This window comes from Thunnus thynnus, chromosome 13 (assembly GCF_963924715.1).
Source record: "Thunnus thynnus chromosome 13, fThuThy2.1, whole genome shotgun sequence".
NCBI classification, from domain to species: Eukaryota; Metazoa; Chordata; class Actinopteri; order Scombriformes; family Scombridae; genus Thunnus; species Thunnus thynnus.
This window is the reverse complement of record NC_089529.1, coordinates 11,522,938-11,539,516: the sequence shown is the minus strand read 5'-3', so window position 1 is coordinate 11,539,516 and position 16,579 is coordinate 11,522,938. Positions and strand designations below refer to the sequence as shown.

The 16,579-nt window shown below is 39.3% G+C and overlaps 1 protein-coding gene across 2 annotated transcripts; it reads left to right on the top strand.

Moving 5' to 3' along the window:
* Nucleotides 1–4,059: 4,059 nt before the first annotated feature.
* dpf2 (double PHD fingers 2) lies at nt 4,060–13,869 on the top strand. Of its 2 annotated transcripts, XM_067607904.1 has the most exons (12): nt 4,060–4,186; nt 5,820–5,980; nt 6,479–6,586; nt 6,824–7,002; nt 7,101–7,193; nt 7,267–7,345; nt 7,838–7,879; nt 9,573–9,710; nt 9,845–9,976; nt 10,067–10,179; nt 10,274–10,355; nt 10,597–13,869. In XM_067607904.1, exons 1-12 carry the CDS (start codon nt 4,155–4,157, stop codon nt 10,677–10,679), a joined length of 1,242 nt encoding a protein of 413 aa, XP_067464005.1. In that variant the 5' UTR covers nt 4,060–4,154; the 3' UTR covers nt 10,680–13,869. The 2 variants fall into 2 exon arrangements, with proteins under 2 accessions (XP_067464005.1, XP_067464007.1); XM_067607906.1 differs by lacking the exon at nt 7,838–7,879 and having other exon boundaries at nt 4,061–4,186.
* The last annotated feature ends 2,710 nt before the right edge of the window (nt 13,870–16,579 follow it).

Genomic DNA, 16,579 nt, shown 5'->3' with positions numbered 1-16,579 from the left:
TAGAGTAATTTTATACAGTATAAATACGTTGACACCACTGAGGTGGTTGCTGATAACTGTAATTATTGTCAGTCACTTCCATCCAAGTGTCAATTTGCCTTTTCTTACTGCCAAAACGCAACAGGAAGTGACTGGATAACAATTCTGAATTGAAGAGTTTTAATGGATTATCTTACTGGTTGCAGGTGATCAGTTATTTGTAATTTATTACGTCTTGAAAGTGACTCTTTAAAGCTGGTAATTGCATGGTTGTGTAGACCACTCCTTGGAGGGCTGATCAGTTCGCAGGAATGTCACACCAAACTGTTGTGATAACACAAAAAGCTGGAAGTAAACTTGCATTTGGTTGCACTGGTTTAAACTGTGTAAACAGGTTGGCCTTATTTTCCAGTCCCAAATGAATGTGGAACCAGTGGGACCATTGCTCAAATCAAAGACCCTCCAAATCAGAGAAGAGAAGTATCTCAACATCCAGACTATTGACAGTACCCGGTCCAAACTTTATCAAACTGCCTGCCTCGTCTCTGTCAGTGAGACTTTGTATCCTGGATGTGTGACGGAGCTCCTAATTTCAGTCTAGTTTAAGTAAACTAAACTATGATCTGGGAAGTTAATAAGGTCGTTGCATACATAACTGAGCCGGCGCAGTTACATTGTGCACAATTTCAAATGGAGGTGTCATTCTTCCCTAGTGGATGAGCTGTTTTTAGCAACTATTGCTACCTTATCTGTGCTCTGGACTTCAGACACAGCATCCAGTTGATGTAAGGGAGTTCAAGTTTAAAAGGTCACACAGTGTATTTTCTTATCAGCTCATTTGAATGTGAACGATTCAAATTACTTTGGCCAAATTGGTCATGTGAAGCAAAAATATTTCTCATACTTGACATACACGAACGCTCTCTCTCTTTCACACGCACACATACACAATCGCACATAAATACTGTACTGTATGTTTAATGCAGAACGACCCTGGCGATCCAGTCTTGTGGAAATGTCCTCAGCTGGCTGTGATTTGATGTTGCATATGGCATCCTTTTAAAATAACATTGTGCTACTGGTGAGCTTTGACCAGACGATGGAAAGTATGTATTATTAATGTCAAAGAGATGAGTTTTTTGGTTTTGAGAGTACTTGTGATAATGGGGGTACTTAATGAAGAAAAAAAACAACTTTTACTTGTTAAGTATTAGATTTGAGTGAAAAAAGACTGGTGACAATTTGAGCTTCCTTTTTTAGAAGAAGGCAGGATATTTGCTGTCTAGTGGGAGCTTGTATTTTTTCATCCAGTGGTCTGTCTTGCAGCATTTGATAAACCTGTCCACCTACCTTTTATTTCTCATTACTTTTGACGAATGTCTGTTCCTTCCTCTGTAATTCAGAGTTGTTAATACCACTACTATTATTAATTGCTATTATTATCATTATTGCTACTGTTGTTACTATTACTACTACTGTTACTAATGCAACTTATTGCAAAAAGTATAACTGCTGTCCATTTTCAGGTACGTGTCTGTAATACCAGACCCTTCCACACGATGTCAGTGTGCTGTGGAGCATTTTCATTACAAATCGAGAATAATGTTTGTTGACTTGTGTATCTACATCTAATATTAGGAATAATAAAACATGGTTTAATCAAAAACACAATGTTGTCGGGGGTTTTTGATGTTTAAAAAGGTTAGCCACCACGCCACTTATAATCTGCTAGGCGTACAGGTGAGACTAACTCAACACAAGAAATGCCAATTTTTCAACAATGACTCAAACTGTTCAGTTTATGTATGTCAATGTACATCAAATGTATGTGGTCAAAAACATCACTGATTGGATATTGGAAGTGTATGCTGTGTTTTACTCAGCTCTCATATTTTTTCCCTTGTGGATTACTTTAAAGTTTAATCTTTTCAGGCCACTAAAAATGATAAATAACAGAAAAGAACTTGGAAAAGATAAACCATTAATCTTTGGTTGCCTTAGCCATTACCCATAGACATTTACGACGGGTGATGATGAGTCACAAGAAGACATTGCTTTGTGTTGAAGCGTCACAAGCCAAAAAAGGTTTGAGGAGCACTGATCCAGAGCCTTTACAAGGAAACCCTGACTGTTCTACCCACAGTATGGTGGGACCAAGACTTGCGTGGCTGCTGAAGTTATCAAGACAAAGGCTGCTGGGAGCTGAAAATCAAGATCAACAAGTGGTTGTTTTTACACTGAGAATATAATAATGTCTAAATTCTTATAATCATACAATTATATACATTATAATTATAATCACCACATACTAGTTTTACTGTAGCTTACATTATGGAGAGAAAGATTTTCTTTCCATGTATAACATTACAATATAAGAAAAAACAGCAGTTTAGTGTTTTCTGCTGTATCTGATGCTGCAACTGAGTTTAAAGAGCTCATAAAATGTCAGTGAGAAGAGATCAGACTGGATTTGTTATCTGAAAATTTGTGTGTTCACATAGTATCCTGCATGTAAGATATAATTCTTGCAGTATGGGTGCAGAGGATGAAGAGAAGATAGTTGCTGCAGTGCTGTCATTAAGAATTAATTAATGATGCGACTGCAGCAAATGAGGTCAAGGATGATCAAGTAATGCACATGGATATGCATTAGGTTTATGTTTAATGAGAGGATGTGAAGAGCAGAGCAAACCCTCAGTAAGAGATGCTAAGAGAAACTTGAGCTCTGGTTTTAAACTGTACTGAAGGTACTAAAAAATGGGGTATGGATGAGGATGACGGTCAAGGACCTCTGAAAATAATGAGTCAGTAAGATAAAATTTTCAGTTTATATTGAGAAAGAGGTGACAGAGCGAACATCTCTACATATTTGAAGCAGTTGGAGTTAAGTTCAGTTTAAATAACGGCTTACCATTAAGTTTTAGAAGCAACGAGGCGACAAGATGAGAAAAGTCAACAAAAAATGTTATGTGAAGTCAGAATCAATAAATCCAAATGCGTTATATAAACCATATACTGTATGTTAACTGGGAATTTGGAGGCCTTTAAAAACAACACAGCCAAATATCCACTGATGATCAGAAAGTCTCTGTCAGTGCAGTCTGTTCTGTTATAATTCGGTAACAGTTGCAGAGTTTATTTATTTGTAATGTCTTGTCTGTCATGTCCACCAAAACAAACAGAAATGTTTACTGTGATCAGATTAAAATGATTAGAGATTGTTATTTTTTTGCTGTTTAAAGGCCTTTACTCAGGTGGAGGTTGGGTGGAAATATATTGGGAGTTATGTGATACTACTAAACTCTACTGTATGTATTAAAAAAATGATAACAAACATTGATATTTTTCACAGCAGAAAAGCAGAAGTATATATATTCATATATATTTTACTTTTTAGACTTAAGACTTGCAGCTTAGAAAAAAAGAAGAAAAAAAGAAGAAAAAAGGAAGACTTGCAGCTTTTGTATCATGAAATTTCTGCTATGATTTGACGCTGAGAAAGCCCCTCTTTGCTTAGAATAACAATTTGACACTTGTACTTAGTTCTGATGCCATGTTTCCCACCATCACAACGCTACTTAGTAAACAATTATCTGCTGGAAACTTGAGGCACAGCCATATTCATAACAGGTGAACACTGGCTGCAAGTTCAGTTACATGAGCAAGCCTCTGGTGAGTAGTTTAAATCCACCTATACGCATGCTTCAGGTGGATTCAGGGATACAATTCAAGAAAATCTGACCTTTTGTACAAAGAGTTAAGTTGATCAACGCCACAAATTTGCTTAAATTCGATTGCTGACCTTGAAATAGTACAGAATCTTAAATATTTCTTTATCATTTTATGTCTTGTGTTTTAAATGCCTCTGAACCCTCAAACTTTCTGATTATTTCCAGGTTTCTGTGAAAATATTAGAGATTTCCAATGTGGTCTTAGATTTTTGGAGCCCACTACTATATTATTGGTTTTCTAAGGATATAATGTTAAAGGATAATTTACTCTAAATGCACGTGAGCTGCTGACTGTCAACTCTTGTATGATGAAATCTCTAATAGTGCCACAGCGCCACCGGTAGGGGGAGCTGGGTGTCACCTTTTCCTGCTCTATCTGCCTACAAGTCCTTACGCAGGGCACACATTACCCGGCAGCCACTCTCCCCCGTGTATTCAAGCAAGATGGCAGCTGTTGTTGAGAATGTTGTCAAACTGTAAGTGTTGAGACTTTTTCTACACACCTTTACACCTGGTTAGGTGACGGACACCGCGGCCACGCCGTAACGGCTGTCTCATCACACAGCCGCCGGCAGTGTCGCTAGCTATCTTTAGCTACATTTTCAACTTGACTTAACTGGGAAAGGTTAGCCAACCGCTGTCGGACCGTCGTGTCTGCTCACATCCTGGAAGTGTGTAATAGTTAGCAGACATGACGTTTCTCATACATGAATCATATGTGTTATAGAACATACGTCGATTCGAGTATAAGTGTATTTCTGTTAGATATTGTGGTATCTTGCGACGTGTTTGTAGCCAGCTAACGTATCGTTGGTGAAGTACAACAGCTAGGTGTGCTTACACGCTAACAAGCTAAAGACTGAACGCCAGCGCAGACTGGGGCGACTGGTTCATAATGAATGAAGATAACCTCTTTCATCTCGAGACTCCGGGTTTATAGACACTGCAGCTATCACACTTGTGATTCGCACATCATAACTCGTACAAACTGTACAGTAAAAGTGGATGTTTTCAGTTTCAGCGACTCACACCCGGTTGAAATAAAACGTGCTTCCGTTTCCGTATTTTTCACTTTACCCAGGTGTTATAAGCGGTTACCTGAACCACTAGTAACCATGGTAACACGTGAAAACATCACCTAGCTAAATATAAAAGTTTCCTCTAAACTTTTTCTTTGTCAACTTCATCTTTTTTTTATGTGGCATATTGGCTAAACTAAGCTCATACAGTCCTGATAACTAAAGTAGAAAACAACAACACTAAAAAATAATGACACTGGGATGAAAAATATTTACGTACTACAATTTTTCATATATGTTTTAACTTAATTAAATAGTTAATTAAGAGTTTGAATGGTGAATTAGAAACAGTCTCTGTTGTGAACTATTTTCCATGACAGAAGCCTACAGTTTCCAGTTTAGTCTCGACTAAATGAGTGATAGGAAACACAGACAGATATTTTACATTATGCAAAATCATCACACCTTACAATAAGCGATATGAAATCTGTCATTTAAGTTTCGGTGCTGTGAACAGCTGCGTTAAACATTTATGCAATTACATACAATGCTCACATTACCCTTGTTAAGGATCGACTGCTGCATTTCCACAAATGTTACTGTATTTACACTTTAAAGCGCCTTGCTCCAGCCTCTATAGTTGCAGCTGCTGAATAACAATAACTTTTCCTTGCCAGTCAGCAATTTGAAGAACCAGTAAAGTGTCTGTCATGAACCTGCTTGTCTCATTTGGAGGCGATACAGCCTGCAGCTCTCCTGAAAGGAAATAAGCACACGGCACAATTTGAGTATTTAGGTTTAAAACACAGCATACTTGTAACTGTCACTGACTACCGAGCTCGTTGTTGATGTACAAACAAAAGAGCACTCTGCCGTTGCGCTCTCCCTAATGATTTAGTCTGAAGTACAAACATATTGTGTAGTTTTTGAGCTTTTCTGAGGTGTCAGCACTTGGGAGAAAGACATTAGGCTTTAAACCAATCTGACAGATAAAGTTTGAAGCAATACTGCACTGGTTTTGAAATAACCACACCTGCAGATGTCTGTTTACCACAATATACCTGATAGCTTCTGGTTTTTCTTTCGCCAGGTTGGGAGAGCAGTACTACAGAGATGCCATGGAGCAATGTCATAACTACAATGCCAGGCTCTGTGCTGAGAGGAGTGTCCGCATGCCGTTCCTCGACTCTCAGACTGGTGTGGCTCAGAGCAACTGCTACATTTGGATGGAGAAGAGACACAGGGGACCAGGTATGACTCAAAACATGTGATGTCTCACAAAATGAACTGTAAGCCAAAAAAAAAAGAAGTAATTATCAGTTTTTCACAGATTTGCTGATAAAGGGCAGCAATGGAGAGGAAATTGCAGAGAGGCTGTGTGTGAGCTTCATTGTAGCTTAAAATGGCTTGTTGGCTTCTGATTCTTGAAAAAGCTAAAGACACTATGAAGAATAAACACCTTTACACAAATATGGCCTCTTATGACAGAGGGCTAAATTGTTTGTAGAGTGAAAACATACATACAACATACAAACCAAGTCCAGTTTCATCAAGCTTTCAGCTAGATTTGCCCTCACGGTGGTAAATAAGAATTCTAACTATGCCACCAAAGCAAATGCCGTTTTTTAAAGAAAGCTAAAGCACAGATGTGGAGACTTTTCTTCTTTGTCAGTGTGTCATAAAGCTGACAAATGATGTATTTAAATAGGTTCAGTGTAATGTTGAAAAGTCTGTTCTGACATTCTTCAGGCATGGCTCCAGGGCAGCTCTACACCTACCCATCCAGGAGGTGGAGGAAGAAACGGAGATCTCATCCTCCAGAGGACCCCCGGCTTATCTTCCCCCCTGTCAAGTCAGGTACCACATCTTATTTAACATTTTGCCATGTCAGGATTTTGGGGAAAAAAGCATTTAAGGCTGCGCTTTACTAAGAAAAACTGCAAGATTTCACACAGTTGAAATTTTTATGGGCTGCTAATAATAATTTATTGATGCGAATGCTTGCTATTTGAATGTGACTCAGCCAGTCAGAAACAAGAAACGGCAATATATGTTTTCACAGTAGAGTATAATCCTTCTTTTATTTATTCACAGAGTTAGATTTAGGACTGAAGAAGGATGCTCTGTTGTCGTCGGATGGCAGCAGCCTGGAGGCCCTGCTGAAGGGGGATTCCCTGGAGAAACGCACACCCGCAGACATCCGAGGGTCTGAAGAAGATTCCAACCTCAGCGATTACACCGGAGGTCTGAACCCTGCTGCCCGGATTAGAAAGGTTCTTGTTTTCATTCAGTTGTTAAGTAAAATATTAAGGTGACAGAAAAAGCGAGATGAGACCTAATCCTCTCCCCGCACTCACTCCTGTCAATGCAGAGGATCCTCGAGCCAGACGACTTCATGGATGACCTGGACGACGAAGACTACGAGGAAGACACGCCTAAAAGGAGAGGCAAAGGGAAGGGGAAGGTAAGCAACCGCAGCGAACATGAACACTCTTTTCCTAAAGCCTGTTGGATCTAATAATGTGTCTTGTCTTCAGGGTCGAGGAGTGGGCAGCAGCAGGAAGAAGCTGGATACAGCAGCACTGGAGGACAGAGACAAGCCGTACGCCTGTGACAGTGAGTCCTGAGGGAAGGGGGAGGGGGGGAAAGGGGAGGAGGGGGAACAGAGCATGTGAACTGGGGTCGGAGTTGAGGTGTCACTGCAGATTTTAATAGTTTGTAAGACTGTAAGACTGAGCCATCACCTTCTTTCTTCTGTCTTCTTTCTGCTCTTTGTAAGACTTCCTAAATCTGTTTATAAAGTTAGTTTAGGCTCAGCTGTATATATATTTTTTTTGTTTGTCACTATGATATCATACATTTCTTTCACTTTGACTTGCATTTCCAATCTTTCCATGGGGGTTGAGGGATGTTTCTGTCACTTCTTTGGTGTTGTCCAACTACATATCTGCACTTCTTGATGTGTTTTTTCCTCTTTGTGAAGTGTTTTCACTTTCAGCTGCAGCTCTCTGACTGACTGACTGACTCACTGATTCCCTGTCGGTCTATGAGCCTGTTTCTCTGAGCCTCTGTCTATGCTCTCTCTTCTCCTTCTCTTCTCTCTTTCAGACACTATCAAACAAAAGCATATTTCAAAACCTTCTGAAAGAGGTATATTTCCTTCATTCCTTTTTTTACTCCAGTCTGCCTGCCTTTTGTCTTCACTGCCTGTTTTTTTTTTTTTTTTATTTTTTTTTTTATTTCTGTCTGTGTTACCAAGTAGATTTGCTCTTTGTGTAGTTCAGTTCATGTGGTAAATGTTCTACACAATTTACTACAGTGTAATTAACTAGATTTAGAGGTCAACACCATGTTATTACACACCCTATTTAAACTGTAGTCTGTAATCAGCCAAAGATATGAGCCCTCTCAGCCTGCAACAGATAAGCTGTGGCCTGTGAATGTAATTTTTTCCCCTCTATGTGGCCCTGAACGTCCCACGGATTTAGATAAGCAAGATGCTGGATCCTGCTTGTTTTCTTTCTCTCTGTGCTTTGTCTTTTGTCTCACTACTTAATGTGTGTAATTTGACTGCATTAGTTTTTTTTTTTCCCCTTTATTCCTCTTCACCTCCTCTGCACCCTATCAAGTCTCACTCCACTTTCCATGTTTTCGAGTGACCTGCCGCCTCTGCTTTGAATCAATTTCATGCCTGTTTGTACTTTAGGGACTATTTTCCAAAAATTGTAAATCTGGCATGTGACTGGCTGCCTCTTTAGCGGCTTGACTTACACCGTCCCAAAGTCTAATCACTCCTTCAGGCGACAGTTGAAAGAAACCGGATACTAATTCCTTTTGAGGAAATGAAAATGACAGAAATTGTGGAAGTGAAAGAAGAAGTACTTTGTCTTTGGGTGTTGTGCCTTATCTTATGACGAACCTCACACCCTCCCTGTGACAACAGCCGCACACAGTGGCATCTTTGTCAAGTAAATCCTCCTCACACAAATGTAAATCTGAGGATTTTATATCTACCATTAATATGTAACAAAAAAACAGTGTGCTGAGCAGTGTGGAGATATTATAATAATTTTAATGTCAGCATAGAGAGGTCATACACTCTCAAATGTAATCTTTTAGAGAGATGGATGTAAGAAGTAAAATGAGATGAAGCAATTATATTTCTTAGTTTCAGTGTAACTAGTCATTACATAAACTGCTGAGATGGTGTTTCTCAAAACCAATGTTGTGAAGATCACACCTCTGCAGTTACAGCATTTCCTTTACTAACTGTGGTGCTGATATGTTATGTGGTATAATCTTAGCGCTGTGCTTAAATACATGAGCTCCACCTAAGAGGAAAAACTCAAAACATTGCCCTGTAGAATATTTTCCATATCCCCAAACATTATTCATCTTTCCCTCTAATTTCATTGCCAAGTATATCCTGTCACTGTGCCAGTCTTGATATTAAACAAAAGACGAGAGACCACAGAAACCCGGTGGGTTTATAAATGATTTCCCTGTCGACCCACACGTCATCATTTCACCACATCGAGGAAGTTGGACTGTATTAATGTGTACCATCATATCAGAGTCTTGAAGCATAGAGCAGACATTAAACAGATCATTTTATTAGACCATAGAAAGATGTGTAGACAAATACATTTAGATTTTACTGTACTGTATCTGAAAATGCTCAAGACAACCACTGATTAAAACAATCAGGACAATAGAAATGATACTGTAGTGAAGAGTATTTCTGTTACTCTCAGCAGTACTAATAGTATCTTTTGTGCAGTGAGGACTTAACTCATGCATTCTCTGTTTTCATACATGTTGTGTTTTCTGGTTTTGGTGGCAGTCTGTGGGAAGCGCTACAAGAACCGTCCTGGTCTGAGCTACCACTACGCCCACTCCCACCTGGCCGAGGAAGAAGGCGAGGAGAAGGAAGAGGTAGAGATCAACGAGCCCGCCCCGCCGCCGCCAGAGGAGCCTAAAAGTAAGTGACGCGCCCTCGAGGTCAGCAGAGGTTTCTTTATTAGATTCCTGTGGTCACTGTAAAGACGGACAGTCGGATGGACTTTTAGCTAACTGAACACCGATGCTCTCTGGGTGTTTTCATCTTGATTCCAGCTCCAAAGAAAGGCCCAGACGGTCTGGCGTTGCCTAATAATTACTGTGATTTCTGCCTGGGAGACTCCAAAACCAACCACAAGACTGGCCAGTCAGAAGAGCTGGTGTCCTGCTCCGACTGCGGACGCTCAGGTACATTCAAAAACGCTTCGCTGCTAGAAGAGATTAGCCACTGAAAGAGTGGAAATATTTGAAGTGATAAAACAATTTTCCTTGATGCAGGCCACCCCTCCTGCCTGCAGTTCACTCCTGTAATGATGGCTGCTGTGAAGACATACCGGTGGCAGTGCATAGAGTGCAAGTGTTGCAACATGTGCGGCACCTCAGAGAACGATGTGAGTTCATCTACGCTCAGATATTGCACGTGTTGTAGTTTTTGCACAGTAAGGTCTGATGTGCTCAGTGTTTTCATTGTCCTGTTCCTTACAGGATCAGCTTCTGTTCTGTGATGACTGTGATAGAGGCTATCACATGTACTGTCTCAACCCACCCATGTCTGAACCTCCAGAGGGTAAGTTCAGCAGATGAAAGAGACAGTGTTGTACTCATCAGAAAATGAAGAGAAATTAAACATGTTTTTCTATCAAACCCTTATTTTCATTAAACAAAAGAAGCCAAAGTTCTCAAATGTTAAAGAACTTTTAAATAGACTCATGGACATACAGGTTAAAATGTATCCAAAGTCAATGTTAGCAACATCTTTAAAAATCTAACTAACACTAATAGTTTTTCTCTGCTGTTTTGTCACTCAGGAAGCTGGAGTTGTCATCTATGTCTGGACCTTTTGAAAGACAAGGCATCCATATATCAGAACCAGAACGCCCCACCGTCGTGATGGCCGCTCCTCCTGCACACACTCTTCACTCAGCCATCCCACAGCAGTATGCTTACCCTTCAAAACAGATGATATACACCCCCCTGACAAGCTGACCTCGGAGGGAGTGTGTTCAGAAGAGGTGATTAAATTGTAAAATTGTAAAAAAGGGAAGTATACCTTACCAAACTGGCCTCACTTCGCTTCAGATATGACTGTTACACAGTTCCAAGCTCTGATTCAGCCCCATAGATTTTTATTTTCAACTCTTTGCCGCATAGCCAATTTGAGATACACAGCATAAACAGCCAAATTATCACTTCCTGTTCAGCTTTTTTACACATACACCTACACGAAGTTGCTCAAACCTTGTCTTTATCCTGCAATGTACTGATTTTATGACTAGAGCAGAAATAGAGCTCGCTGGAATCAAGTAGCATGCCAATGCTTGCTCATCGTTAAAAAATAGACATTTTATAATATTTATATATTTCTATGGTATAAAATAGTGTTAAGTATGTATAAATTGGAAAGAGAATGGTCCTGTAATGGTCTTTTTTATTAGTGCCCATCTCATCATTATGGAAAAAATTCCACAACCATGTGTTCTTTTATGGCACTACTGATATTTGGTGATTCATTTGATAGAGTCAAAGGGATCCGCTGAGACTATAAATGATTTTTCATCTCATCCACTGCCACCGGTCACACACCGGCTCACTCAGAAACTTGACAAAAACAGGAACTATGACTATAAATCCTGGCATGCTTGTCAAAATGGCTCCAAAGGCTGAATGACTTCAGGGACGGCAGGTCAGATTTCAGTCGCTCCAGTTATGCCAGTGGCTAACGAGCTGCACAGAGCTCAGGAAAATGCCTGAGGACATACTGATGACGTGTTTCATTCAGGCTCTGGGGCCTTTTTGACAAATGTGTCTGCTCCTCATTCTGGTCCTGACGACTGCAGCGACACAACGCAGACATGATGCTGAAACTTTCATTGGAAAAACTGTCTTCAAGCTGCACACCAGGGGCCAGATGCATAAAGTTCAGTGTAGATTCATGATTAAAACTGTGTTTACGCACAAAGCGAGAAATATGCATGGGGTGCGTACACATGGTTCTGTTGTAGAAATCTCATATGCTCCCTGCTCCACCAGTCTTCAGACCTTTCAGTGAAACAAACGGCAAAGAAATAGTGCAGTGTCACTGAGTGTGTTGCACCGGTGAGGTTCTCCGACAACCAGAACAGCTGTCATTACGCACGGCTGTGCAGCTATAGCATCCCTATCATTAATTCATCACATAGACCTGTAAACCATCGTCGGCAGTGATATCTCTCCATAATTTTCAGTGATATAATCAATGATTAGTTTGCAGTGATCATATTGAAACAGACTGTACAGGTGTGTCCCAGATAAGGAGTAAAAAAAGAGCGAAATGAAGCCTCCTATGTAAATTAGAAGAATGATAAAAATTGATCACACAAAAGTAATTTATCTATATTTAGTTTATAAATGCACCTTTGCACCTTTTTACAAATCGCCATGCAAACGCATAAAAATCACACAATACAGTTGATTAACAACTTAAATAAACAATGTTTTATTTAGATTGCGTCTCTCACCGTATTTTTTTCATTTCCACCTTCATACGACCCGTAGCTGGTTCTGGAAATACATGTGTACACCTGAAGTATGTATGGAGTGGGCACATTGTCATCGCAAAGTCTGTTTTTAGAAATACCAGTTTATGTGTGGGAAATGGCGTATGTATGGTTTTTGTGCGTATGCATAGTTTATACATCTGGCCCTAGGTCTTTTTTTGACAGAAGACATAATGGTATGAAGATAATGATGATGATGATGATGATTCTTCCAGTCAAATCAAAAACTAATCCGACTTGCATTACCAGCCAGGTAAAGGGATTAAAAACCCTTCATCGCTGTGTTCTAGTAGTTTGCTGATCATGCACCATATTCAGCATCTGCTGATGTTGTGACACCACTAGATTATTTTAATGTAATTGAGGACTATGCGACCTTGCAAATGGTCACTTGCTGACAATGTTAAAGCAATATAAGAGCTCCCGTAGGATGCTGGGATGACAGGGACTCATGGCAGAGCCTGTTTACGCTCTGTTGCCTGATAATGTGCGATACTGTAAAATGCTATTACAGACCTGGGACTGTGGCAACGATTATGGATGGCTCCATATAGTAGAAAAGAGTTTATAATGTGTATGTGTTTAGTCCTATGACGAGGCGGCTCTTTTTGTCACTGCTTTTATTGTTTTATTATGCAATGGTTTCCTTCTGTGGCAAGGCTAACAGAAAATGTCTGGCTGAACTGCTAAAGCAGTGACTTTACCTCAAACAGAAACAGTATTTAAAGGGTTGATACATGCTGTAGATAGATGGGACAAAGGCAGAGGGATACATAGTAATGACAGCTGCAGTTCCTGCTTCAATGACTGCATATTCTACAGTTAAACAAGTGCATGCTCAGTAATTGTCTGCACTCTCATATACTTCATAGTCGTCTCAGCATTAGGTTGGCAAAGGTGTTGGGAAGTGGTGTAATATAAATTAACCATGCTATCATGTCGTTTCAATAGCCAACTAACAATTACTAAAGCATTACACGAGTATAACTTGGTTTATTTTCTCATCACGTTTTAAACTTACTGTTATTTAGAGACAGTGGCTACTAGAATATTTTTGCTGGTTGTTTTTGTATTCATCGATGGTGTTTGCGTACCTGATGTGTGGGACATTTGGGGACTTAAGTGGAAGTTGCTCTCTAGTTAATCCAGTGATCCCGGCGTCAACTGAGCCGCTCTCTTCCAAAGCTCGAAACAAGAAGCAAAGCCCATAATGTGATTAAGAGGCAAATTCTGGAGCTGCACCATCAACAGAGTGGTTAAGTAATGATGGACCCATTATCCACCTTCCAGGCTGCACCCAGAGGAAAGCCATAAACAAGGAGGTTTACCTGTTGGCTGTCATGTTATTTTATTCATATCAGATTATGGTTTTCTGGTTTCAAGCTTTGGGAGAGAATCGTTCATAACAAATTCATGTTTGAACCAAGATCATAGGTTTACAAAGTAGGTGAATTCTCTTAGGGTGAACTTTCATTTGGATTGTGATGGAATGTTTTATTGTATGAAATCTGTCTTCAGGAAAATAAACTACTAGGCACTATAACACGTTGATGTGTTTGTTTTCCTTTCTTTTTCAACAAATGTATTATTTGGCATTTTGAATTTCAGCACATCCAGACATATAGAAATGTATCCCTCACAAACACCCTTGTTTCTTCCCATGTCCCTCCCCCTCTGTCCACTAACACGCAGTTACCTGAAAATAAAATAAAATAAATAGCAGCAATAATGAAGTGACATAGACATTGTTTAGTAAAGCAAGTACGTAGTTAACCTAAACAATGGTTAATAATGTGTAATGTAATGATATAAAAAGAAGAAAAGAAATCATCAATAATTAAATCATAATTATTTAGGTGTATATAAGGCATCTTATATGAAAAATGGTCATTAAGTCTCAACATGACAATTGGTCATCAAGCTGGCACACAGAAGAAGCTTTACATTATCTGGTCGTATCTTTCATACTGACTTGTCATGGTCACATCTAGGTATTTTCCAGAAAATGTAGGAATTTCCCCCATATTATATAAAAGGTATCAGGTTTTCCTTTGATAGCAAAGGTTAATTTCTCTCAGGCAAGACTTTGAGAGAGGTTTTTCAGCCACTGACTGATGAGGGTGACTGAGGGTTTTCTGGGATTTTCCAAACGACAGATATTGTATGTTTTAGCTTGAAGAAGAGAGAAGGAAAAAATTTCTTGGTGTTATTGAGCCTCGGGGTCTTGGGGAACAGACCAAGAATACACAGTTATTTAGCTGAAACTATTTGTGATAATGTGTCAAGTACATCTCTCCCTTGGGCAAACCCATAACTAGTGAACCAGAGTGCTCTTTTCAGCATTGCATTTCACACATTGGTCTGAATTGTTGGAATCAAAATGGTGTTGTAGGCACGGAGTTGCATAAGTACGCATGGTCCATTTGTACTGCAGGAGTCTAAATCTGGTGTTAATAGTTTGAGCTCGGGCTTCGTGGCCTATCTGCTCCTATTCATCTTTTGTTATCTCTGTATTCAAGACATTACACCAAGCAGGTCTCCTATTGTCTGAGGATTCCTCTGATTTAGTTTCAAGTAGGTTGTAGATCATAGACACTTGATCATGACCACTAGAGTGATGCACTATCACTTCTTCCACTATGGAGACTCCTAAGCTGCAGATAATTAAAGAAATGTGTTGAGGGGATATTGTGTTTATTGTTTAGAGTCTCAAAGGTCAGAAATGTGTCATTATTGCATAAGTCTCTGGTTTTGTTGAGGCCTTTGTCAGCCCACAATTTGAACCAAGGATCATGTGTTCCAGGCATAAATCTCCTGTTACCCCATATAGGGGTAAAAGAGGATATCTGCGAGTTTGTACCTAAACAACTTTGTACTTTGAACCAGACCTCAACTGTATTTCTAACAAAAGGGTTTTATGTTCTCTATTTTAGCTTCTTTGGAGAGTCAGAGAACAAATACAGATTCAGTGGTAATGGAGTTGTTGTACTACGTTCTATTTCCACTCAAGGTATAGACGTTCCCCTCTAAAACCAACACATTGCTGCTCTATTTTGGGCTGCCCGGTAGTACCAGGAAAGACTGGTTAGCTGCAACCCTCCTCTCTCATAGGGTAGGTTTAAAAGGGATTCACGTAATCATGGTCTCCTAATGTTCCAGAGAAAATTTGTAATAATCTTCATTTTTGGAAAAAATGAGGTTGGGAGTTCAGTGGTAGGGATTAAAATAAATACAGAAAAGGGAAAATCGGAGTAGCGTCCATCTTTTTATAGGATCTGTTACAGAGGCTATGATTGGGTTGTAGTTCGTTGGAACCAGATCTTCTATTTAAGGCGTAATATTTATTCCTAAGTATTTAAAACCCTTGGGGGGAGTTTTGGTTGTTTTTTTCCTTATAAAGAACAGGAAATTTGAGTATCTGAGAAGATAGAATTTTGAAACCCTTGAGATAATGTGCTGATTTTGAACTACCTGAATCAATGGCATCATGGCTTTAGTACCTGATAATATGAAGTCCTCCACTCAAAAATGTGTTTTTCTCATTGTTGCTGCACTTGGATCTTTGAGCAGAATGATGAGTTTGACACTAGAAGCCTCCAGTGTACAAACACTGAAAATGGACTTTACAGTGAATAGGTGAATAGATGCCATTTTAAGGTTTTTAATGTGTTAATTGTACTTTTTTGTAGAAAAAGAATATCAGACATGCATTATTATTCAAAGCAGAATAATTTTATATGTCTTAAAACATGTATGGAGAGGATCATTGACTATGGAAACATTTTCATTTAGTTTAGTTTCTCCATAATAATAATCACACTCACAATGATGCTCAAACAATTTGCTTTGACTTTCAAACAGTAAAAAAGTTTTCTGTATCCCAGAACAGAACTGCAGATCAGGTTTGTGTATGTTTACTATGTCTGATTATAATCAAGACCGATATAGAGAAACCCGAGGAAAATGTGTGAATTGAGCATTAGTATTATATGAAGTGCTGTTGTAGAAAGGCAGGGTAGGAAAAAATACCCCAAACAACTTAAGATCTGTGTGTATTTCTGGCTTTCTCCATTAGATGGCAGTCATGGACTAAACTAGGTTCCCTTTCTAACCTTTCAGCTTCAATCAAAGCCTCCATCCATTCACTACCACTGCTTCCTACACAAAATAACAGGTGAAAGAGATGAATTGTTATTGCACTTTTTTTTTATTGCACTCAAGATACAACAGTCCTCTATGATTCAATACGACCTCT